This window comes from Pleurodeles waltl, chromosome 9, assembly GCF_031143425.1.
Source record: "Pleurodeles waltl isolate 20211129_DDA chromosome 9, aPleWal1.hap1.20221129, whole genome shotgun sequence".
Lineage (NCBI taxonomy): Eukaryota > Metazoa > Chordata > Amphibia > Caudata > Salamandridae > Pleurodeles > Pleurodeles waltl.
Window position 1 is genome coordinate 65,234,738 of NC_090448.1, and position 26,918 is coordinate 65,261,655.

Consider the following 26,918-nt stretch of genomic DNA (forward strand, 5'->3'; position numbering starts at 1 on the left):
TGTGAACACTGTCTTAGCGTGTTGGTTTTGATTAACCAGTCGTCTAAGTACGGGAACACATGTATTTGCTGCCTTCTGATATGTGCAGCTACTACTGCCAGGCATTTTGTAAAAACTCTTGGCGCAGTCGTTATTCCGAATGGCAACACTTTGAATTGGTAATGTATTCCTTGGAATACGAACCTTAGGTATTTCCTGTGTGAAGGATGTATTGGTATATGGAAATACGCATCTTTTAGGTCTAATGTTGTCATGTAGTCTTGCTGTTTGAGCAGTGGGATTACGTCCTGTAACGTGACCATGTGAAAGTTGTCTGATTTGATGTAGGTATTTAGTGTTCTGAGATCTAGTATTGGTCTCAGAGTTTTGTCCTTTTTGGGTATAAGAAAGTACAGTGAGTAAACTCCTGTGTTTTTTTGTAGATTCGGCACTAATTCTATTGCGTCCTTTTGTAGCAATGCTTGAACTTCTAGTCCTAGAAGATCTATATGTTGTTTTGACATATTGTGTGTTTTCGGTGGGACGTTTGGAGGGAATTGGAGAAATTCTATGCAATAACCATGCTGGATAATTGCTAAGACCCAAGTGTCTGTTGTTATTTCCTCCCAAAGTTTGTAGAATTGGCTTAGTCTTCCCCCCACAGGTGTTATGTGATGGGGTTGTGTGACTTGTGAGTCACTGTTTATTTTGAGGAGTTTTGGGGCCTTGGAATTTTCCTCGATTTTTTGGGAATTGGCCCCCTCTATATTGCCCCCGAAAACCTCCCCTCTGATATTGACCCTGGTAAGTAGGCCTTGTTTGTGAGGTTGTGGTTTCTGTGGGTTGACCTCGAAACCCTCCCCTAAAAGGTGTTTTTCGAAATGTGCCTCTGCTCTGCGGGGAGTAGAGTGCGCCCATGGCTTTGGCTGTATCGGTGTCTTTTTTGAGTTTCTCAATGGCAGTGTCTACCTCTGGCCCAAACAATTGCTGTTCAGTAAATGGTATATTGAGCACAGCTTGTTGGATTTCCGGCTTGAACCCTGAAGTGCGCAGCCATGCGTGCCTTCGTATCGTGATTGCAGTGTTTATTGTCCTTGCAGCTGTATCTGCTGCATCCATGGATGACCGTATCTGATTATTTGAGATACTTTGTCCCTCTTCCACCACCTGTTGCGCTCTTTTTTGGAACTCCTTGGGTAAGTGTTCGATGAAATGTTGCATTTCATCCCAATGAGCTCTGTCGTATCTTGCCAAAAGTGCTTGTGAATTGGCAATACGCCATTGATTTGCTGCTTGTGCTGCCACCCTTTTTCCTGCAGCATCAAATTTGCGGCTCTCTTTGTCTGGAGGTGGTGCGTCTCCTGAGGTATGAGAGTTGGCTCTCTTACGAGCTGCCCCGACAACTACTGAGTCTGGTGTTAGTTGTGTTGTAATATAGATTGGATCTGTTGGCGGTGGCTTGTACTTTTTCTCCACCCTTGGAGTTATGGCTCTGCCTTTAACTGGATCCTGAAATATTTGTTTTGAATGTCTTAGCATTCCTGGGAGCATGGGAAGGCTTTGGTACTGGCTATGGGTGGAGGATAGGGTGTTAAACAGAAAGTCATCCTCAATTGGTTCAGAATGTAAGGTGACGTTGTGAAATTCGGCTGCCCTTGCGACCACCTGTGTGTAGGATGTACTGTCCTCAGGTGGTGACGGTTTTGTAGGATAGGAGTCTGGGCTGTTGTCAGACACTGGAGCATCGTAAAGGTCCCATGCATCGTGATCATCCTGACTCATTGTAGTATGAGCTGGTGAGTGCATCAGTGGTGGAGTTGTTGCTGGTGATGCATGTATTGATGGTGGTGGAGACGGTGGTGGGGTTGTTTTCCTTGCCACTTTTGCCTGTGGTTGCTTGTCCTTTTGTTGAAAGGCAAGTTTCCTTTTTATTTTGATTGGGGGAAGAGTGGTTATCTTCCCTGTGTCCTCATGAATATGAAGTCTTCTTTGCGTGTAGGCAGGCTCTACAGCTTGAAGCTCCTCTCCAAATCTATGTAATTGGGAGGTTAATCCTTGTTCCTCTGTATAGGAACTAGTTTTCGGCTCCGAGGCTGGATGTTTCGGAACCGAAACCTTTTCGGAAGTCTTTTTAGGCTCCGAAGAAACCTTCTTTGTTTTCGGCGTGGTGTCTCGGTGCCGAAATTCTTCGGTGCCGCTGTCTCAGTGCCGAAGTTTCTCGGAGCCGCTGTCTCGGCTCCGAGGTTGCTGTGTGGCGGTATCTCGACCGGAGTCGGATGACATCGACACCAGCATGCCCTTTTTCGGTGCCTTGGATCAGTCACCTAGTTTTCGGGTTAAGCCATGGCCTGTTGGCGGTGGCGTCCCCTGGGCTTTTGTGGTCTTCTTGTGAGTCTTGATTTTCGACGTCTTACTCATGGTCTGGGGTGTTTCTTCGACGTCGAGTTCTTCAGAATCCGACTCGTGGACGGAGAAAGCTTCTTCTTCCTCCTCGAAACGTTCTTGACCTGTCGGCGTGGACGCCATTTGTAGTCTCCTGGCTCTTCGGTCTCTCAGCGTCTTCCTCGACCGAAACGCTCGACAGGCTTCACAAGTATCCTCCTTGTGCTCGGGGGACAAGCACAAGTTACAGACCAGATGCTGATCCGTATACGGATACTTGTTATGGCATTTTGGGCAGAAGCGGAATGGGGTCCGTTCCATCAGCCTTGAAGTCGCACGTGGCCGGGCCGACCAGGCCCCGACCGGGGATCGAAAAAACCCCGAAGGGCCACCGGAGCTCTTCAAAATTCGGTGTCGATTTGTTCTAACTAACCCGATACCGAACGCAAACAATACCGACGATTTTTTCCGAGATTCTAACTAACTTTCCGACCCGAAACACGGAGCGAAAAGGAACACGTCCGAACCCGATGGCGGAAAAAAAACTATCTAAGATGGAGTCGACGCCCATGCGCAATGGAATCGAAATGGGAGGAGTCCCTCGGTCTCGTGACTCGAAAAGACTTCTTCGAAGAAAAACAACTTGTAACACTCCGAGCCCAACACCAGATGGCGGACTGTGCACAGCATGTGTATCTGCAGCTACACATGCCATCGAACATATATATATGTGTTATTTTTAGGTTTTAGAGTGGGTATGGGTTTTTGGGTGGTAAGGGGATTTTTAGGGTGGGTACAGGTTTTTGGGTGGTAACAGAACTTTTAGGGTTTAGGGTGGGTATAGGTTTTTGGATGGTAAGGGAAATTTTCAGCTTTAGCGTGCGTATGGGTTTTGCGTGGTAAGGGAAATTTTAGGATAGGTTAAGGTTTTTAAGTGGTAAGGGAACTTTTAGGGTTTAGGGAGGGTATGGGTTTTTCTGTGTGGTAGGGGAATTTTGGGGTGGGAAAGGGTTTTTTTCAAGGTTCAGGGGTTACTGTTACAATGCTTCTGTTATAAAGCCATTTCTTCTCATGGTATTTGGTATTCCGTCATTCATCCCCATTAAAAATGACAATTTGTTTTTCTGATTTGTACTAAGACATACACTCCTGAATCAATACATTATGCTTTTTCTTACTCTCAAAGAGCTCAACAATGTCTGGCTGGAAAACAATATTATCTCAAGTTACCATTAACAGAAATGTAAGCCAAACATCACCCTTTATAACAATAGGAAGGTTATGATCCAATTCTCTGTTACCACCCTTCAAATATATTCCACATTGTCGGAAACCCTGATGATCCTGAGGGCTTCTACCATGGCTCAGGAGGTTAAAACAGATTTATGCCTACCATTTCTATTGACTAGTATACCACTAGATCACCCTCATACACTCTCCAGCTACCCGTGATCACCACTCCCCCACATGAAAAGAAAATAGACAGTGCAATGCCAGCATAAATCAAGGAGCAGCTGTTTTGTAACACCTAAGTTTGAGGTTTTGGTGCCATGCTGCATCACAAGCTTGCGGGAAAAGAAGAAAAAAAAAAAAGAGGACACAGCTAGAGGAGGCACAGACATTCAAACGAACATGAATATATTTTTTTTGTTTTACAGATATTTCACAAATCTAGCCAAGAGGGGTGTAACAAAGTAGTTTGAAAAAAGGGAAAGTTTCCATTCTATGAGCCCTGGGGTATAAAGAATATACATCCCTTTTATGCCTGAATCTATGTTTACAGCAATTTTAGTTTTTGGGGATCTAGTGAACAAGTACTGCACAAAGGGCCTGTACAGGTACATCATTTCTTAGAGTCTGTATTAAACACTAGACCCTGTCACCTCCCTCGCCTACATCCTAGTGGGGGGGAGAGGGGGGGGGAGTGGGGGGAAGGGTGTTAGACTACTTGGGTCTTGTTACCACTCTTTGAAAAGCCTTGCCCTTCAATAAGTAATTATCTTGCATATGGGGGATTAAGAGCCAGATGTAGCAAGCAGTTTTGCCCATTCTTTATCTATGGGAAAATGTGTTCGTACATATGGCCCTAAGTTCTGATCTTTGCTCAGGCAGACCAATGGTGGTGACAGTGTACAACACTATTCCAACAAAATTAGCAGAGGTACATTGTGTGATTAAAAAAGTAAGTAAAGCTTTTATAAAGCGCACAAATGCCAAGGCAGTCTTAGTGCTAGCGTTCTCTGGATAGTAAGACTGTTGACTAATTGATATGAAGTGGAGAAGAGCCTTGTTTTAAGCATTTTTTTAAACAGTGCCCTATTAGGTTAAGATCTTAAGGCGAAAGGCTATGTGTTCCAAAGTCTGCAGGTTAAGAAACAGAAACTTCTTCATCCTCATTTAGCTCTCTTTATTTTATGGACTGCCACCAGATTAGCAGTTCTTGATCTTAATCTCTGTGAGGGTACATGCCAAGAGAAGATTTCTTGAAAATGCAATGGACCTACACCATATAATACCTGATGGTCCATACAGAGGGCCTTGAATTCCACTTGTTCGCTAATCGGCAGCCAATGTAAGTCCCTAATGCCTCTGGAGATTGAATTGTATTTGGGTACTTTAAAAGTAGCAGAGGAGCAGCTGCATTTTAAAGTGAGTTAAGCTTTACTTCAAACCGCTTCTGAACCCCTAAATAGAGTGTGTTGCAGTAGTCTGTGTAACCTGATTTATTTGATTAGAAAAACAGAGCTCTCTCTCAAACCCCCCCCCCAGATTTTTTACTTTCTGGACCCGACATGCAAAAGTCTCATGTTGGTGGGCCACTAAGATGAGTTCCAGAACGAGGTATCAGATCTAAATAAGATAGACTCGGTCATTTCAGTATTTAACTTTAAGCAATTTCCCTGCATCAATAGGACAATGTTCGCTAGACAGTTTCTAAAAATGGATAGTTCAAAACTCCTATTACTTTATAAATATTTTCTAGAATAAAAAAAGTCAAAATGGCCATGAAAGCACACATAAGCTGCATCTGAAATGGACAATTCTTGAGACTGAACAGACAATGTAGCATGGTGAGCTCTGATTTCAGGTGACAGCTAACCCCAACAGACTAAAAAGGACTATAAGACCACAGTGCAAAGCAAGACACAGCTTGGTCTATGCAAAGTAAACCTGCTTGACAGCCACAAAAAAAGTGTTTTCAGTTCACAATAAATATTGTTACCTTTCTTTCCAGCTGTAGTTTGCGATCATTCTCCTGTCTTCGTTTCTCTTTCAATTCTTCATATTTTTCATTAGTTGGCAGTGACATAAGTCCCAGTAACTTTTCCTGGTAGAAGCAAAGGACATGCAGGATAAAAAGGTGCTCAACAAAATGTTAATAACTTGCGTCAATGATACTGTGGTCACAGTATTTTATTTTGATGCATGAGCATTGGGAATTCCTTCAATATTACCCAAGAAATATCCTGTATCAAATATTATGAAAACATTAATATTTGCTCTGTCATGGCTTGAAATAACTTCTATGCTGTAGTTTATGATTTACTTTTACAAATAGCTTCTGCAGACTCCAAACACCTAATAACTAATAATACCACTTTCCTTTGTTAGATAGCGCTTCAACCTCTTAGAGGCAGTCTGCGTTAAACTTCCACAAGGAAAAAAAGCATACTTTAAGCCTGTGATTGCTGGAACCCTGTGCCAGCACGTATTGTTGGTTCAGAACTTGTGTTGATGGAGATGAGGAAAGAATCAATAATTCTAAACAATAAAACAAAAAGAAAAAACGAACACACTGCAACTATGAAGCCAGCGAAGCAGTACGTCATCTTTCACCACTGAAGTGGCATTACGACATTGTGTAGGGATGTAACTGTGGTGTGTTGCATAATGATAGCACATGCCAGAAGACAATCGTGACACAGATTTGCTCAAACCTGATTTACATTGCTCATGATGAGGACCTCAGCGGGGCAGCCCAGGCTCAGACTGGGCAAGCCATCTGCATGCACTTACAAATCTCCCCATGTATTCACCAGCATGTGCCAGGTATCTGCTGAATTTACTAACACCTGTGAGATTCATCTCCCATGCTAAAGGTCGCCCACTATCCTTAGTTGGTCTTGCCTTGTCCTCCTTGTAGCAGGGCATATGTGCACCAAGTTTCAGAAGCTCCAGCTCCAGCTGTTCACCTGCTCCAGCACAGCCACGGGTAAGGTGCCTTTGGAATAGCACAGGGAATGGGTCCTGTATCCTGCATACCACATCCCTGACCAATTAAGCAATTCACTATTTAATTAATATTTGGCAGAGTTCTACTGATGAATCCTTTATATGGGCGAACCAAAGCATATTAATGTTGGAAGGCTGAAATATCGGCAAATGCAAATAGTGTACCTACAGGCTAATGGAGAAGAGGAGTTTTAGAAAGGATCTTTCTAGGCTGTTTCATGAAGATCGGGCTGAAAATAGAATTATTTCTATGCTACGTTGTTTAGGGAAACATGCAACCCTCTTGCAAACTCATTTTGGTATGCAAGAGGGTGCAAAATCCACACATGGAAGTCACCTGCTCAGTTTTTTTTTTTTCTGGCTACTTAATTTGCTTTGAATCGAAGTGAATAAAATTGCAACTTGCTTCAAATCTATCACATGGTAGTCTGTTTAAGCCATACACACTCACTATTCAGTTTCTGAAGAAGACTATGATGAAAATGATGGTCAATCTACAGCCAAGGGAATGTGGAAGAATTTTGGATGGTTCTGCAGCATCAATACAGGACTTCTAACAGAACAGGGAAGACAGAAAAAAAAATGATATGATGCCTTTAATTTCTCTAGACTAATGACCGAAGCATTTGGCGCTGTCCAGTGTTATCTCTGGCTTTTGAGGACGGAAATAGAGTTGTACGTTAATTTGTCTTTACAGAGTGCTTCCTCCCAAAGTGTATGCTTTTCGTTACACTGGAAACAGGTTTTATTTTTCATTGGTTTAATGGCATCAAAGTACTGGCCGTGGAAAGATTAAAATCTGAGCTGGCATGCTGGAAGTGATGCTACTGATCTACATACAATTCAAACAAATAGTGTAGGAAGCTGGCTCTGTATATACTATATCTAAATGAGATATAGGCCCTCATTCCGACCCTGGCTGTCCAAGACCGCCACGGCCGCGGGCAACGGAAGCACCGCCAACAGGCTGGCGGCGCTTCATTGCCCATTCTGACCGTGGCGGTAAAGCCGCGGTCAGAAAAGGGGATCCGGCGGTTTCCCGCCGGATTTCCCCTGGCTGGGCTGGATTCCGACCCCCTTCCCGCCAGCCTGTTTCTGGCGGTTTTTACCGCCAGGAACAGGATGGTGGGAACGGGTGTCGTGGAGCCCCTGCACTGCCCATGCCACTGGCATGGGCATTGCAGGGGCCCCCTAACAGGGCCCCAGCATGATTTTCACTGTCTGCATAGCAGACAGTGAAAATCGCGACAGGTGCAGTACGTCGGGTTTCCAATGCTGGGCTATGGGAAGACCCCAGGTTCACTCAGAGGATGCAGACGAGGTCTTGCGAGGTGGGGGGGGTGGGGGGGGGGGGGGGGGTTGGGCAGGGGCGCCTGCGGAACGTTAAGGCACCGGGGGTCGGTTTCTCCAAGTCCTGAGGGCTGCGGGTGCAGTGTGCCTCTAGGCATTGGATATTTTTGGCCGGAGCTTCGCGGTCAGGGGGGGTCCTCGGGATTCCCTCTGCAGGCATCGTCGTGGAGGGGTGGAGAGGTGAACCCAGGGTAGGCACTTGCTCGCAATCGCCTGGGGACCCTCTCTTGCTGGGTGGACCACCTGGACACGGGCGTGGAGGTCGGGTGCACAGGGGTCAAGACTCACGCATCTAGAGTGAGGTGAGAGTCCTTAGTTGTAGGTTTCTTCAGACAGAGCCACTGTCCTCAGGAGTTCTTGGTCCTTTTGGGTGCAAGGCAGTCCTCTGGATTTGGCAGAGGTCGCTGGGCCCGCTGGACGCGTCGCTGGTCTTTTTGCAGGTTCTTTGAAGCAAGAGACAGGCCGGTAGGGCTGGGGCCAAAGCAGTTGTCTTCATTCTTCTTTGATGGGGGTTTCAGCTTAGCAGTCCTTCTTCTTGTAGGTCACCAGGAATCTGGTGAGCTGGGTTCAGGGAGGCCCTTAAGACCTAGATTTAGGGGCGTGTTATGGGTGAGAGGGCAGTAACCAATGTCTACTGTCCCTGAGGGTAGCTACACCCTCCTTGTTCCCACTCCCTTTAGGGAGGGGGACCCATTCCTATCCCTATTGGTCCCTGTCCTCCAAACCAAGATGGAGGATTCTGCAGGGAGGTCTGGTAGTGGGGTGACTTACCTATGCCACAAGCAGTGGTTTGTGGGCATGGCACTCTGAGAGGGGTGGCATGTCGACTTTGTCTTTTTCTCCCCACCAGCACACACAAGCTGCAAGGCAGTGTGCATGGGCTGAGTGAGGGGTCCCCTAGGGTAGCATAATACATGATGCAGCCCTTAGAGACCTTCCCTGGCCACAGGGTCCTTGGTACCATGGGTACTTTTTTTTTTATAAGGGACTTAACTGTGTGCCAGGGCTGTGACAATTGTGGGAAAAAAAGGTACAGTTTTAAGGAAAGAACAGTGGTGCTGGGGCCTGGTTTGCAGGATCCCAGCACACTTTCAATCAAAGTTGGCATCAACACTAGGCAAAAAGTGTGTGTGTGTGTGTGTGTGTGTGTTTGGGTGGGGGGGGGGAGGAGGGCCGTTACCGTGCCTACCAATAGCACATAAATATGTTACTAGTAAGTGCTTAATTCATTCATCCAAAATTGTGAGGTTCCATTAAAATCACTGGCGCAGAAGATATTTATGGTTTCCAATTCCTTTCTTTTACCAGCTCGTCGCACACATTTTTGCAGTCTTCTGCAGGTTTGGGGCACCTGAAAGACTGAGATAGAACATGCTCCCATGGTTGAATCAAGTCTCTGGCATTTCATTCCAGTACTTTATATACCCACTACACTAAGGGCCTTATTATGACTTCGGGGGACGGAAAACCCCAATGGGTAGGTTAGGTTGTCACCAGTTTGGCAGCCTCCCCGCTGGGCCCATTAAGAGTTTCCCGCTGGGTCAGCAGGAGGAAACTCAGTTTCTGCTCGCTGCCCCAGCAGGAAACGGCCTACAGTATTGTCTCTGACTCGTAATGGAGCCGGCAGCAATGCTGTGATGCACAGGGTGCACCAGCACCCGTCGCAATGTTCACTGTCAGCAAAGCAGACAGTGAACACTGTGACGGGGCTGGCCAGGGGAGTCCCTGTACTGCCCATGCCAAGTAGATGGGCATTGCAGACCCTCCCCCCCCCCCCCCCCTTTCACCATGAAATTGCTGACGGAGAAGCGATGCCCTTGAGGATTAGGACAGCCAGGCCGACATGAAGTCGTAATCTGGTGGTCCAACTACAGCGCTACCGCCGTGGTCGTAATATGGCACTTGGACTGCCACATTGGTGGTGTTCTGACTGCCACACCGACCCTGGCAGTCATTAGACAGCCCTAAGTGTTGAACGCCTGTACACCTCTCTATCGATGACCCGCCAACTTAACGCCATCTCCGCATGAAGCTTCCACACCCTCCATCTCTTACAGAAGATTTTCAAATTGATTCCCCGAGACATGAGGAAGACAGTCACCCACGCACTCATCACCAGCAAACTGGACTACGGCAACGCACTCTATGCTGGCATTACCAAGAAACTTTCATCAAGATTACAAAGAGTCCAGAATGCAGCAGCCAGACTCATCCTGGACAACCCCGACACAGCCGAATCTCCTCCCACCTCAGAGACTTACACTGGCTCCCTGTCAACAGGCGCATCACATACAAATTCCTGATCCACACCTTCAAGGCACTGCACAACATAGGACCAGCATACCTCAACCAACACCTCACCTTCAACGTACCCAACAGACGTCTCAGTTCTTCCCAGCTCACCCTTACAGCCATCTCCAAGATCCAGAAAAGTACAGCATGAGGCAGATCCTTCGCCTACTTAGCAGCCTGGAAAATGGAACACACTGCCCCTCAAGCTCAGGAAGACCGCATTTCTGAAGCAGTTCAGGAAGGACCTCAAGACCTGGCTCTTCGACTGAGCAGCACACCTTCAGTCAGCGCCTTGAGACCCTATGGGTGATTAGCTGCGCTTTATAAATCATTGATTGATTGATTGACCGCCCAGCATATTATTGCTTATATTTATGTCGCTTCGGGCTGTAGAGCACATTGATACAGTCCCAGGAAATAAACGCATCCATCCGCTTTGACAACCAGATATCAATCAATCAATAAATGTTTTGAGCACGCTACTCACCCGGTAGGGTATCAAGGCGCTGGGGGTGCGGTGCTACTGCTTGAAGAGCCAGGTCTTAAGGCGCTTTCTGAAGGTCAGGAGATCTTTGGTCTAGCGTAGATTGGTGGGGAGGGAGTTCCAGGTTTTGGCAGCGAGGTGGGAGAAGGACCTGCCGCCGGTTGTAGTACTGTGAATGCGAGGGACTGTTGCGAGGGCGAGGTTGGCGGAGCGGAGCTGGCATGTCGGGATGTGGAAGTTAAGTTGATAATTGAGGTAGGCAATTCCGGTGTCGTGGAGGGCTTTGTGAGCGTGGATTAGGATTCTGAAGACGATCCTTTTGTTGACGGGTAACAATTGTAGGGCTCTGAGGTGGGCGGAGATGTGTTCGTGTCGAGGGAGGTAGAGGATGAGACATGCTGAGACGTTCTGGATGCGCTGGAGTTTTTTCTGGAGCTTGGCCGATGATCCTGCGTAGAGGGCGTTGCCGTAGTCCAGTCTGCTGCTAACAAGGGCGTGGGTGACCGTTCTTCTGGTTTCCACGGGAATCCACCTGAAGGTCTTGCGGAGCATATGAAGAGTGTTGAAGCATGAGGATGAGATGGCGTTGACTTGCTGGGTCATGGAAAGTGAAGAGTCTAGTATGAAGCAGAGATTGCGTGCATGGGTGTTGGGGGCAGCCCCAGGGTGGCTGGCCAACAGGAGTCGTCCCATGCTGACTTGTTGGGCCCGAAGATGATGATCTAGTTTTTTTCTGAGTTCAGCTTCAGGTGGCTTGCTGTCATCCAGTTGGCGATGGCGAGAAGTCCGGTGTGGAGGTAGTTCTTGGTGGTTGCGGGGTTCGCTAAAATAAGGCCACAATTATGTATGAAGAGAAGTTTCAGACAATCTCAATCAACTTGAAGAACACTTCACTGACAAGAGAGAAACAACTGATAGCAGCACACCACTTTCCCTTCACTGAAAATGGATGAACAAATACAGCAAAACAAATATATACATATATGTCAACACAAGGTCAAACCCCAAAAGTGTAGTAGTTTGTTTTCCAACAAAAGAGGGTAAAGTACATACCAGCACTTTTTCTCTAATCAAGATATCTGTGCAACAGATCAAACTATGTTATATCTGAAGTGATCATTTTGAAATCGTCAATTCAGCAAACGCTGTGATTATTACAGGGCTTGATAGTTTAATCCCAAAGTATTTAGGTTGTACATTTAATTAGCAACCACGTACAAGTAAAGTGTTGCTTGGTACCAGAGCACATGAAAGGTTAATTTTTTTCATGCTTCTCCATTGAAGCCTATGCGTTTTGGGCACCACTTTGACCTCTGCACCTGACCGGCCCTGAGCTGCTGGTGTGGTAACTTTGGGGTTGCCCTGAACCCCCAACGGTGGGCTACCTTGGACCCAACTTTGAACCCTGTAAGTGCTTTACTTACCTGACAAACTAACAAATACTTACCTCCCCCAGGAACTGTTGAATTTTGCACTGAGTCCAATTTTAAAATAGCTTATTGCCATTTTTGCCACAACTGTACTTGCTATTGTGTTGATTCAAAGTTCCTAAGATACCTGAGTGAAATACCTTTCATTTAAAGTATTGTTTGTAAATCTTGAACCTGTGGTTCTTAAAATAAACTAAGAAAATATATTTTTCTATATAAAAACCTATTGGCCTGGAATTGTCTTTGAGTGTGTGTTCCTCATTTATTGCCTGTGTGTGTGCAACAAATGCTTAACACTACCCTCTGATAAGCCTACTGCTCGACCACACTACCACAAAATAGAGCATTAGAATTATCTATTTTTGCCACTATCTTACCTCGAAGGGGGGGAACCCTTGGACTCTGTGCATGCTATTTCTTACTTTGAAATAGTACATACAGAGCCAACTTCCTACAATGCTTGTCAATGATTTTTATTTTAATAGCCTCTGATAACATTTTCATTAAAGCATCAACCGATAATCGGCCAAAACCACAATGGTCGTGAACGGTGCCAATGGTAGAAGTGGACAGACTGCATGGATGGTGACAGTACCCTTCGAGAAATTTAACTACTGTTTTTTCCCCACACACAAATTAAGCATTATCAAGAACCTCTTGACTACCCAGATGAAACTAATAAGTGCCTTGATACATCTCGACCTGTCCGACACATTTTACATGATGGACAAATGCATTATATTAAATATTCTGCAGAAATGAGGTGGAGTGCCGGGCACAGCACTGGGCTGGATCTGCTCTTTTTTCTTAAACTAGAGTCAACAAATTATGTCAACAGAGCTCAACTGGAAAAACTGTGTTGGATACCTCAGGTCACCTCACTGCCCCAGTACCTCTACAATGTGTGAATTTGCCTTCTTGGCTAGAGTATCAAAAATACTACCTTTAATTTTAGAAGTATCCAGCCTGAGATCCACCTCAGGCTGGAGCAGGGATTTGGGACACTCCATGAAGGAAATTGACCTGCTCAGCTATGTTAAAAAGAGTCTTCAGACTGAGATGTGCTGTAATTGAGCCACAATGTCAACAATCTAGTACCTAGAGGTGAACTAGCTTCTGTGAGGAATCCCCGGATTATGCTTGGTTGTTGGGCACATGCAGCAAGACCTTTTTACAATTTACATGTGGTACATTAACAGCCGCACTAAAACAACATTACTGTTTAAAAGATAAAAAAGATAAAATTCCCAACCCAAATTAGTTAAAAAGAGCAGATTGTAATGATTACAAAGACACCGAAATGACTAAGATACAATGCATTGGCCAGGAGTTAATAAAAATGTAAAACCATGCTTAGAGAACTGTAATGTCCTTTGGGTTGCAATTAACCAAGTAGTAGGCAAACTCTGTGGCCAACCACTATATAGTAAGGTCAAGCAATTGTTAGAGTTAGCAGCTTGTGCCAATCATGAGTTATACCATCAACTTTAGTCTGTTTTCTGAAACTCAAAATCTGTCAGGGGGCAAGGCAGAAAGCTGTGGCAGTCAGGTCTTGAGAAGGTCATAAATACTAGTTTTGCAGATGGGTGAATGCCTTAAGCTTTGGAGGAAAAAGCTCTGCTTGACAACTCTGGAAATCGTAGCAACGGATGTCACTTCCATGTAGGGCAACAAAGGGTACACATTTGCGGCCTTTTCACACTTGAGGGATTTTGCTTCTGAGTTGTAAACATTTGGAAGGCCAAAAGGCATCAGCATAGCCAGGCTGGATGCTGCAGCTGAAAGTGCGCCATGAGTCTAGATACGAAACTTTAGCAAAACATATATCCTTTTTCCCCAGAGCTCAAACAGTTCAAAACTTCTACAGAATGGACCCTAGACAGCCCATGGGTTCACGTGGGACAAAGAGTTTTCTCCACTTCAATCAGGGCCACAGACAAATGTCCAGTTACCACTAGTGTTGCTGGTTTTCGTCCAGGCAGATACAACTATTCGTTGAATATTACACATTTCACTGACCATGAAAGAAGATTCATAGCAGGCAGGATTCTTCCCAAACTTCCTGGGACCTCTGTGCCTTCCGGAGCAACAAGAGCACAGCTTTCCTGAGCGTTTCAGATCCAGAGATTTAAGACTATACAAAAGTTGCATTCCTTAACCTTTCACCGGGCAGACAGTAATACTTCAAAGAAAGTAATTTTCACCCTTCTCAGTCCCAAGGAGTCCTCCACATTGAGCTTTTATAAATTTAACCCAACACTGATGGGCGAACAATTTAAGTGAATCACATGAGTATTTACACTATTCTTCTCTTTCTTTCTCAACACTGTGATCCAGTTGAACAAGTCACTTCCCTTCGGTAATGGCTCATCTGGTATAAACCATATCTAGCTGCTGATTCCTTACCTTTGAATTCTCCCCAGGTGTCAGACTGGATCCAGAAAATGTTTTGTGTGCAGCACCTCTGCATGGCGCTAGGTGGCGTTGATCGGCTCTGCGTCAGTCATCGGCCACGCCGTATGTCCTATACAGACGCCACCCCACTCGCTAATGTCAGTTTCTTTTCACCACTTTCCATGCCACAAGTGCATAACCATGAAGAAACTGACTACTGGTGCATCCAAAGTAAGGCTCTGAAAGGGGAGCTCCTGCCCCTAGAAATCACTGTGCAGAGCGGGAGGATAGGTGGGTCGGTAAGGTGTTACCAAAGGTAAGTAACTTGTCCATCTGAAAGAGAATTCCAGCTGCAGATTCCTCACTTTTGAATAGATACCCAAGCAATACCCTCATGGATGAGGATCTGCAAACTAAGTTCAAACTAGAAAGTCCTTCAGGACCAAAAAGGAAAAGTACCCGCCCCCACAGACCGGACTGTCCAGGAAGTAGTGCTTGGTAAATGTGTGCTGAGATGCCCAGAATGCTCGCCTGACAGATGTCAAGGATTGGAACACTGCATGCTAATGCAGTGGTTGCAGCTTCAGCTCAGGTAGAGTGAGCATGCCAACATTTGGGGGGGTGGGGGGGCATGCGTTGTGGCCAGCGAATAGCAGATCTTAATGAAGAGTGCGACCTTTGTTAGCACCACATACCCTACAAAGAGTTGGTCATCCATTGGGAACTCTTTTGTACGATCAAGATAGTACGCCAATGCTCTTTTTTGGACCAGGCGTTGGAGTCTCTCCACTTCCTTAGAAGGATGTAGGGGTGAGTAAAAAGTAGGCGAGGTTATGGACTGGCCTACATGAAATGGCGTAACCACTTTTGGTAGAAAAGAGGCCCTAGTGCAAAGCACCGCTGTCAGAATAGAGAGAAAGGTAGGGTGGCTTAGATGACCATGCCTGCAGCTCACTCACTGTGCGGGCAGATGTAATAGCCACAAGGAAGGCTCGTTTCAAAGTGATAAATCTGAGAAGACAATTGTGGAGAGGCTCGAAAGAAGTGCACATCAGAAAAATCAAAAACAAATTCAGATCCCATTGAGGCATAATGAATGGGGATGGAGGAAAAAGATAAGCAAGGCCTTTAAGGAACCCTTGGTACAATAGGGAACTTAAACAAAGAAGGTTGATCAGGCAACCGCAAAAATTCAGAAATAGCAGACAAATATCCTTTAACAGTGCCCATAGCAGAGCCCTGCTGGGCCAGGGAAAGGATGAACAACAAGACCTCAGAGAGAGGGGAAGAGAGGGGGTCAGATTTGTCTGTGCACCATTCCACAATTTTTTTCCAACAGCAGGCATATACTGTTTTGGTGGAGGGACATCTGGCTGCAAAGATTACGTTACAGACTTCGGGAGGAAGATCACAGGCTAACTGTTGCTGCTCAATCTCCACACAAGAAGGCGGAGAGTGGACAGGTTCGAATGCAGAACCCTCCCCCACTGCTGCAACAGAACATCTTTTCTAAGGGGCAGTTTGTTCTGAGGGTCGATGGACATGTTCAATAGCTCGGGTTACCAAACGCTCCATGCCCAGTGGGGTGTCACAAGGATTACTTGAGCCTGGTTGTTCATAATCTCCTTGAGAACTCTGGGCAGAAGTGTTATGGGCTGAAGGAGGCCTGAGTAACCCTCAAGACGAAAAGCACCTCTGACCGACTGCTGCCTTGGAAACTGCTGACATTGCATGTTCTCTGCAGATGCGAACAGATCTAACCAAGGCTCTCACCACTGCTGAAAGACATTGCAACACCTCCAGATGGACACACCATTTACGATCCGCTAGACATTTTCAGCTGAGTTTGTCTACCCTCATGTTCAGAGATCCCGCCAGATATTGAACCACCAGGTATATGCTCTGGTGTTCCAGCCATTTCCAGAGGAGCAGAGGCTCTTGCCAAAGGGTCCACGACCCATGTTCTGCTTGTTGCAGTATCACATGGCGGTGGTGTTGTTCTTGAACACCTGCACCATCCTTCCCTTGGTAGATGGAAGAAAGACTTTCAATGCCAGCCAGATAGCATGGAGCTCCAAAAGGTTTTGGGGCGGTAGGGAGGGGAGGAATAAGGGTACAAACATGGGGGGGGGGGAAGAGAACTGCCCAACGCGTCTGTTGTGTCCAGTCCGCAAAGATTTGTGAACTTTGCGAAGTCTCTTCCATTGGCAACAGCCTGAGAGAGTAAAGTCTGGGCCTCCTCTGGAACCAGTGGCAGCACCTGTGCAACCATATCCCACAGCGTTTGGGAATAACGGCCCAAGAGGCATGCGGTATTCACAGACCACAATGCAAGGCTGGCGGAAGAAAACATCTTCCCAAGTGAGACCAACATTTTGTATTCCCAATCTGAGGAATCTGGAGGGAACATGCCCTGGGAGGTAGAGGCTTGGACCATGAGGCTCTCAGGAGTACGGTGCTGCATCAAGAAACTCACAGGAGCACCTATGCTGGTTTTGATGCAGGTACCCAGCAGGAGGCCAGTGAGGGCTTCACTGAACGGGAGCAGGGGTTCTGAGGTGGAAGCTCCCGGTTAAAGCACCTCTGTCAAGAGATTAGTCTTGACAGCCACTGCAGGCAGCTGAAGTTCCAGGACTTCAGCTGCCCTCCTTACCACCAAAGCATAAGCCGCTCCCTCCTCCGTAGCCATGGTAAAGGGAGAAAGCAGAAAGCATGCCTGTATCTGGAGAAGTATCCAGTCCACTGGCCTCACCCAAGTCTTCATGTCAGTCCATAGATTCATGGAGCTGGAATTCTAAAGGGTCCAGCGACCCCCTCCCGTTCATCCCTGAAGCCTCACCCAGTAGTAGTAAAAGGGCTCAGGATCCGATCTAGGAGGCAAAGCTCCTGCAGGAATCTGCGTTGTACGATACCCATCCGGCACTGTGACCATAGTCGGGGATTACAATGGGCATGGCACCACCAGTGGGCCCGGGCAGCGCTGGGAGCATCAGGGGAGGTCGAGGTGATATGAGGAGCACCGGTCCCGATCCAGGATTGGATCCCTGGGTGCCCCTCGGTACCAAGGAAAAAGCCGCACCAGGAGTGTCTGGCTGCCCAAAAAGAGATGGCTGGCCTCATAAAACTCATGGAGTTGGGCAGGGGTTGCTCCACCTCCCATAAACTCGGGAGAGGTGCGGAGTCAGCCCAGTCACAGGTTCCACAGAACGAGGCCTAGAGCGTCAACACTCTCATCTCGTGGGATGACGGACGAGGAAAAGTCAAAGAATGCTTTGACTTCTTGATTGCTTTTTGTGCCTCGCCTTACCTGATCGCCCCTAGGTCTTGGATTGGGGCAATGACGATGGAGGACTCCACGACCAATCCCAGGACCTTCCTCTCGACCGAGATCTCGACTTGCGAAGTCAAGCACCAGACTGCCATTCAGCTCCGGGACCGCTCCATCAAAGCCTTCGGATGAATGGCCAAGAACTCAGAGCATGACTTTGGGTCATGATCGCACTCCGGATACCAAAGACACACGAGATGTGGATCCATCATGGACATTGCCCGATGACAAGATCTGCAAGGCTTGAAACCGGCCTTTCTGGACGACATCCTCGACGCACCAGAAGTAGAAATTCGAAAAAAAAGAGTTAACAAAAGGTTGAAAAAAGCCAGTAAAAAAAGACTGAGGGGTAGCTCTCTTCAGGTTAGCCCTTGCTGGTGCGGAAAGAAAAGAACGGATGTCAGCGGGCAGAGTGGCGCCTGTCTAGGACCTGTGACGATGTATCCGGCACAGACTACATTGAATAAACACTGAATACTGTGTGCCTTCTTAACAGGTTCCATAGTTCTCTCTTAATCTTTCTGAGAGACCTTTATTTGAAATGGTACAAGCCACTTTTATATAGTTTGGCTCCTAATTTTTACACCCTTCCTTGTTTGTTGTAGTTTTACATACGTTTGCCTTTCATGTAGTATGGGACAAATAAACTAATGGATAGCAGTAAAGAAATGGAATTTACTGTCCTCCATACACATATTGGCTGTACTTGTTTTATGTTTCGTATTTTGGCATTAATCTATTGCCAATACATTGTTCAATGCGAAATGAAAACAGTGTTTGTTTTATCAATTTGATAACATTTTGTTTGCAGTGTAGTATTAATTTGATATATACCTCATCATAAAGAAACATGTTTTGTACACAGAATGTGACTAAGGTCTTGTTCAGGTCCCAGTAGGCCATGGGCGGATATGAATGGGGGAAAACTGAAGCATTAGTCGCACCAGATATCTTAACTGCCTCACAGGTTGGAACTCCTCAGATCTCTTCTGTTAGATTTCAATGGCTGCGAGGCAGATCACTGCACTTACTAATACCCAGCAGCAAAATCTCAGCACCTTGCTCCTGTACTGAATCCCGGTGGGAGAATTCCTGGATGCCACCAGCTCCTCTGGAAAGAGGCTTAAATGACCTTAGAAATGAGACCAGCTGAAGGGATGGCACAGCAGAATCATGCAGGTCAATGCAACATCAGGCCAATGGTTATCGAGATAGACCTCTTGAAAAAATAGGTGGTGACATGGTTGCATGCAGTGTTCCGGTTAGTGGCAAAGGTGTTTACCATTTATCAACCCCAGGCGTCAAAGATGGGGTTGAGGGCTTCCTTGAGAATTTCTCACTGATGTGGAAATCGGAGACCCATGCTCCACATTCTTCACAATCCGGGATCCAGAACAATTTCTGAAAATTTACACCTAGACCAATAGAGAAAGTCCCAAACGTGGGGACAGTGATAGATGCAATAAACGCAACAGTTAACCCTTTGGAATTGTGATGATTTTTATTCAGAACAAACGTCTTTGTACAATAACCTCAAAAAATGTCACTACGGATATTGCCCTTTAGAGGGCCAGTGGTGTTCTGTTATTAGCAGGAATGAAAGGAGTACTGCAGGAATGTTTGAGGTGTGAAGTGTGGTAACGGTCAGAAACTTTCCATGGAAGCCCTTAAAAGACGTTATGTGAGGAAAACGTATACAGCACACATACAACCAAGAGTTTCTTGGACTGCGATAACCAGGAGGTAAAGGAGAGAGGGCTCAGGCTAATCAAAAGTTTGCTTTAACTGCCAGGTTTTCAAAAGGTTCCTGAACCTCAGGAAGTTACACTCCAGTTTGACTGAGGAAGGAAGAAAGAGTTCTATAAGATGGGGGCCTCCTGCTCTCTGTACCCTGAATCTTTCCCACAGTGGTGTCAATACAAAATATGGTGAATTGGGTTCTGTTGCAACAGCAGCAGCTGCCGACCCAGTCTATATACCAGACATCTTTCTTTTGGGGTAGGGAGCTTTAATGGACCACCGACAAGAATAAGTTACACTGTGCCCAATATACTAATGTGGCATTACAAAGCAGTAGGTGGTTTTGTACACCCACTACTTTGCGACCCACCTTTATTTTGTGCTTGGGTATCCAACAGTCACAAATAAAAATGAATATTCTCAGGGAGTCACAAAACCTCCTACCTCATTGATATTCAGAATGTAGGAGTTTTTCACTGACTCTCTAGGAGTGCAGGGACAAAGGTCTGCAAGTGAGACTGCATCCCTGCATTTACATTCACTGAATGAGATTTGTTTGAAACAGTACCAGTCTCTCATAGGAAGAAGGTCTGCTGTTAAAAATAAAAGTTGACAATTAGCAAAGGGTTTTGGGGGGAGAATGCTGCATTCCACTGGACCGCAGTGTGCTTCCTCCAATGCCCGCAGCCACCATAACACAATGTGGAAGCTGCAACTTGACGCCAGCTTCCATGGTGCAAATGCCTCAAGACGTCCATTTAGAAGTCCGTAAAGAATACTTTCAAATTTGGAAAGAAATTTCTACCTTGCAATGCACCTATTTAACATTGTGACCTGCGGTTTTGCAGTCACAAGCCTGTGTACTTGCAGGGTTAGTGACTACAAAATGGTTTTGTGAACCAGAGCAATGGTCTACTAACAAAGCCAACTGCCACGTTACCGGTTGCAGCCCAGGAGTCTACAGGAAACCTAAATCATTTCTCGGATATCTTCTCTGAGTGTTCATTCAGATAACTAATAGGACAGTTATGTAACTAACTAAACAAACGGAGAAGCAAGGTCCAGAAATATCTTAAGGAAAGTTCAAGTAACTTGTCAAAAGATGATCACTCAAGATAGCTTCATAACCACAGTCCATCTTCCAGGTGTCCAATATGTATAAAATCACAACTGGGTCGCAATATTCATAGAAATCAGTCTTGTCATTGTGAAATATCTAAAGTAGACCAAAAAAAAAAAAAAAAAAGAACACACAAACATGGAACGGTCTGGTCCAGATAGCAATGTGACTGTTTAAAGGAGAATGCCCTTTCTTTAAGTCTTACCTGTACAAAGAGAGTTGCAGAGTACCGAATCATCTTCTGTAGTTGTTGAGCTTTGGGAGAGGGCTTAGGGTCCTCATTCATTCCAAGAATTAAAATTTTCTTGCTGAAAGTTAAAAAGGAAAAAACACAGCTATGGGCATTGAAGTATGTGTAGAGGGCAGAAGAGCCATGAACAGCCAAGTGTAATGTCATGTAGCTAGGGTAGAAAAATGGAACACGATGCACAGTATTGATTTGATTTTGAAGGTCAACAGCAAGGAACAGGAATCTAGATCTCATCCACTGAAAAAAGGAAGTATATTGTGGCACACTGGTGCAGCCAAATCTACTGAAGTTGTAGCTATTCTACAGAAGCAGTAGTATATATGAAAATGTGATTTTAACAGAAGACCGTCCCAAATAGGACAAAGTCATAAAAAGCATTCCAGGGAAACACCAGAATACACACAAACAGGAAAGGAATAGAATGAGGGTCAATCCTGACCAGGTGGAAATGCAATAACCCAACAAAGAACCAGGATAATATGACATTAGAGCATCAACACCAGGGAGAGGCTACAGTGACAATTCCTTACAGTACAAATAGTGGATGAAAGAAGTGCTGGTTCACCAAGAGGGGTGAGGCAACTATGATAAAAATTAAAAAAGATGTAATTGTGGATAGACTATTGTAAAGCTACGTACTAATCCAATTACCGCTTAAGAACAACACGTGTGAAATGTTTGTGCAATGCTGAACACTGGCTATTCTCAAGTGATATTGTATTAGTTTAACTGGGAATTATGAACAGAAGATTCACAGCAGAGCCCCATAAAGTGTTCATTTGACTTATATTTGTTTCAACAAATACAACAGGGGGATGCAGAAAAATAATAGTATTGTGATTTGCTAAGCTGTAAACATGGTTGACTACTCTTGTTGGCTATGATTAAACATTTAGGCCCTCATTCTGACCTTGGCGGGCGGCGGAGGCCGCCCGCCAAAGTCCCGCCGTCAGGTTACCGTTCCGCGGTCGAAAGACCGCGGCGGTAATTCTGACTTTCCCGCTGGGCTGGCGGGCGGTCGCCTTCAGACCGCCAGCCAGCCCAGCGGGAAAGAGGCTTCCACGATGAAGCCGGCTCGGAATCGAGCCGGCGGAGTGGAAGCTGTGCGACGGGTGCAGTTGCACCCGTCGCGTATTTCACTGTCTGCGCAGCAGACAGTGAAATACATGTAGGGGCCCTCTTACGGGGGCCCCTGCAATGCCCATGCCAGTGGCATGGGCACTGCAGGGGCCCCCAGGGGCCCCGCGACCCCCCCTACCGCCATCCGGATCTCGGCGGTCCGACCGCCGGGATCTGGATGGCGGTAGGGGGGGTCGGAATCCCCGCGGCGGTGCAGCAAGCTGCGCCGCCGCGGAGGATTCAATGGGGCCGCGGTACACTGGCGGGACCCCGCCAGTGGTGCCGGTCCGACCGCGGCTTTACCGCCGCGGTCGGAATCCCCATTGGAGCACCGCCGGCCTGTCGGCGGTGCTCCCGCGGTCCTCCGCCCTGGCGGTCAAAGACCGCCAGGGTCAGAATGACCCCCTATGTTTTGTGTTGAAAAAACATGCAGTGTTGTGCAAACATCAGAGCAGTTTGCTGCCAGAAAAACGGATAATCGGGGGATGAAGGACGTGTTACACCAGGGACAATAAAGTATCATGGGAATTGTGGAGAGATCAAAGTCTATGAGGATTGTTCCACTCCAGCAGAACTGAAAAGAAAATTAGTTACTTACCAATAACTGCAGTTCTCCAGTATTGGTATCTTTTACAGATTCACATGCTTAAATCACTCCCCATTGTTGAAGTTTGAGTCCGACGGTACAATAAAAAGTAGTATAGCAAACCTACACAGAAGTCAATGTTCAAGGACATTCACTTCAACAGTTTATTCACCTCATTAGAAAAGACCCAAAATCCAGCCAATCAGGCAACAGTACCCTTTGGAATTCTCATCAAAGAGGCTCCAGTCCTTCAGATTTTCCAGCACAAGTGTGATATAATACCAAGAAGATATAAGAGAAGCATCTATGGGGAGAAGGGTTGGTCGCATGTGAATCTTTGAAAGATACCAATATTGAGAACTGCAGTTACAGGTAAGTAAATCATTTTCTACTTCAGTATTGGATCTTTGATAGATTCATATGCCTAAATCAGAACAGCAAGCAGTTACTGTATTTATATGTTTTATAGAATGAGCACAAGAGGCGAATGGTGGGTAGCAAAATCTATGTAGAAAATACTACTATGCAATTAAATAGACATGCTATAGACCTAAAATATGTAGAGATACATATGCAAACACATGAAACCAAAGGAGGCCAACTTTATTGAAATAGATGGCATAGTACGGTCAGTCGAACGGCTGAATCACTGCGCCGACCTTAGGCAATAATGCTACATGAATGAATGTACATTCTTCCAGGCGCAGCACAACATTTTCTCTAAAGGTACGCCTGCAAACAAAGCAGCTGATGCGTAAACTGCCCTAGATGAGTGTGCCTTGGTTTTTGCTGACAGCAGCTTGCCAGCCTTTGAGTGGCAGAACTGGATTGTGGGATGAAATCCATCAAGCAGTGGTTGCTTTTGTGACTGGGGCACCCTTACAAGTGTGTCTATATGAGACCAACAGTTCTCCTGATTTGTTTTGTGCAATGTACGTTGAATTTTACACATCTTTCGATATCTAGCTGCGGATGTTCGATTTGAGAAGAAGGTTTGCAATATTATAGGCTAATTGAGATGAAAATCCGAAGGGATTTTAGGGATAAACCTTGGATTGATTCTGAGAATTATCGCATTATCCGTAATGCGCAAGAAAGGTTCTTGAGTTGTAAAAGCCTGTATACCGCTTACCCTTCTGGTGGAAGTCAGAGCTAAGAGCAGTGCGAGTTTCCAGGTGAGGAACTTGAGATCTGCTGTATATGGGTTTGAATAAATCCTTCATGAGCTGAGATAGAACTATGTCTAGGTGACAGTCCAGAGGGAGGAGCCCCTACCGGGGAAAAACCTGAACAATCCTTTCATGAATTGGTTGATGATTCTGTTCGGGCACAAAGAGAGAAAATGTGAAGAACCTGTATATCTTGATATTGCAGAGAGATGCACCTTAACAGATGCATGCACCTATCCTGAGACTGAGCTAGCAAGAGAAGATATGGTAGTATCTGCTCAGGGGATGCTTGAAGAGGATGTAAGTTTAATTTCTGGCACCAGAGGCAGAAATATTTCCATTTTAGCCTATTTGCCTTTGTTGAAGCATCCGTTCTAGCCTTTGAATGTCCCTGCAGTCCTGAGAAATGTTTAGATGTTGGAGTTCCTGGAATTCAGGAGCCATGCTCATAAGTGGAAAGCAGTCAGGTCTGGATGAAGGACCTGGGCCTTGGCTCACTACTATGAGCGTTTGGGATGGTAGGCAAATGTAGGTGGATTCTGATAGGAGAAGCTCTGTGAACCAATGTTGCCCGGGCCACCTGGGGTTACCAGGATGATGCAACAATTCACTGCTTTCGTCTTGCGGAGAACCTTAGGTATCAGAGATATTGGGGGGAAAGCGTATGCTTAGATCTCAGAACATTCGATCTAAAAGGCAATCCCCCACGACCCTGTATGTGGATGCCAACTTGCATAGAACTGGAATTTGCGGTTCTTGCTGTAGGAAAGTACCATCTTGCCTGGCATGTTACCCCCATTTTTACTGTATGTATGTTTGTTTTTGCCTATGTGTCACTGGGATCCTGATAGTCAGGACCCCAGTGCTCATAAAGTATGCCCTGTATGTGTTCCCTGTGTGGTGCCTAACTATATCACTGAGGCTCTGCTAACCAGAACCTCAGTGTTTATGCTCGCTCTGCTTTAAAAATCGTCACTGCAGGCTAGTGACTAATTTTACCAATTCTCATTGGCACACTGGAACACCCTTATAATTCCCTTGTATATGGTACCTAGGAACCCAGGGTATTGGGGTTCCAGGAGATCCCTATGGGCTGCAGCATTTCTTTTGCCACCCATAGGGTGCTCAGACAATTCTTACACAGGACTGCCACTGCAGCCTGAGTGAAATAACGTCCACATTATTTCGCAGCCATTTTACACTGCACTTAAGTAACTTACAAGTCACCTATATGTCTAACCCTCACTTGAAGAAGGTTAGGTGCAAAGTTACTTAGTGTGTGGGCACCCTGGCAAGGGTGCCCCCACATTGTTCAGGGCAAATTCCCTGGACTTTGTGAGTGCAGGGACACCATTACACGCGTGCACTACATATAGGTCAATACCTATATGTAGCGTCACCATGGTAACTCCAAATATGGCCATGTAACATGTCTAGGACCATGGAATTGTCACCCCAATACCATCCTGGTATTGGTGGGACAATTACATGCATCCCCAGGTCCCCAGCACAGAGCCCGGGTACTGCCAAACTAACTTTCCAGGGTCTCCACTGCAGCTATTGCTGCTGCCAACCCCTCAGCCAGGTTTCTGCCCCCCTGGGGCCTGGGCAGCCTGGTCCCAGGAAGGCAGAACAAAGGATTTCCTCTGAGAGAGGGTCTTACACCATCTCCCTTTGGAAATAGGTGTGAAGGGCTGGGGATGAGTAGCCTCCCCCAGCCTCTGGAAATGCTTTGATGGGCACAGATGGTGCCCTCTCTGCATAAGCCAGTCTACACCGGTTCAGGGATCCACCAGCCCTGCTCTGGCGTGAAACTGGACAAAGGAAAGGGGAGTGATCACTCCCCTGACGAGCACCTCCCAGGGGAGGTGCCCAGAGCTCCACCAGTGTGTCCCAGACCTCTGCCATCTTGAATGCAGAGGTGTGAGGGCACAATGGACAGCTCTGAGTGGCGGCCAGTGCCAGCAGGTGACTTCAGAGACCCCTCCTGAAAGGTTCTTACCTTTCTCAGTAGCCAATCCTCTTCTGTGGGCTATTTAGGGTCTCTCCTGTGGGCATCTCACCAGATAACGAATGCAAGAGCTCACCAGAGTTCCTCTGCACTTCCCTCTTCGACTTCTGCCAAGGATCGACCGCTGACTGCTCCAGGACGCCTGCATAACCACAACAAAGTAGCAAGAAGACTACCAGCAACATTGTAGCGCTTCATCCTGCCGGCTTTCTCAACTGTTTCCTGGTGGTGCATGCTCTGAGGGCTGTCTGCCTTCACCCTGCACTGGAAGCCAAGAAGAAATCTTCCGTGGGTCGACGGAATCTTCCCCCTGCTAACGCAGGCACCAAACTTCTGCATCACCGGTCCTCTGGGTCCCCTCTCATCCTGACGAGCGTGGTCCCTGGAACACAGGAGCTGGGTCCAAGTGTCTCCCACAGTCCAGTGGCCCTTCTGTCCAAATTTGGTGGAGGTAAGTCCTGGCCTCCCCACGCCAGACAGTAATCCTGTGTACTGCGTGAACTGCAGCTGCTCGGGCTTCTGTGCACTTTTGCAAGACTTCCTACGTGCACAGCCTAGCCCAGGTCCCCAGCACTCCGTCCTGTATTGCCCAACTCGCTGAGTTGGACTCCAACGTCGTGGGACCCTCCTTTGTGACTCTGAGTCGACTGCTGTCCTCAGATCTTCTAAGTGCCTGTTCAGGTGCTTCTGCGGGTGCTGCCTGCTTCTGCTGGGGCTCTCTGAGTTGCTGAGTGCCCCCTTGTCTCCTCCTCCAAGGGGTGACCTCCTGGTCCTTCCTGGGCCCCAGCAGCACCCAAAATCCTCAACCGCGACTCTTACAGCTAGAAAGGCTTATTTGCGGTCTTTCTGCGTGGAAACAACTCTGCATCCTCCAGCACACCGTGGGACATCTTCTGACCAAAGGAGAAGTTCCTGGCACCTTCCGTTGTTGCAGAATCTTCGTCTTCTTCCACCCGGAGGCAGCCCTTTTGCACCTTCATCCGGGGTTTAGTGGGCTCCTACCCCCCTGGACACTTGCGTGACTCTTGGACTTGGTCCCCTTCCTTTACAG

The 26,918-nt window shown here is 46.6% G+C and overlaps 1 protein-coding gene across 2 annotated transcripts in view; it reads right to left on the reverse strand.

Annotated features, from left to right (window-relative positions):
• RBSN (rabenosyn, RAB effector) overlaps positions 1–26,918 on the reverse strand; it is a 307,004-nt gene that overhangs the window by 37,563 nt on the left and 242,523 nt on the right. For both annotated transcript variants that reach the window (XM_069206303.1, XM_069206304.1), the window contains 2 exons: positions 20,938–21,040; positions 5,585–5,689 (listed from right to left, as the gene is read on the reverse strand). In XM_069206303.1, coding sequence (XP_069062404.1) covers positions 5,585–5,689; positions 20,938–21,040 — 208 coding nt within the window. The remainder of the gene's footprint in view (positions 1–5,584; positions 5,690–20,937; positions 21,041–26,918) is intronic.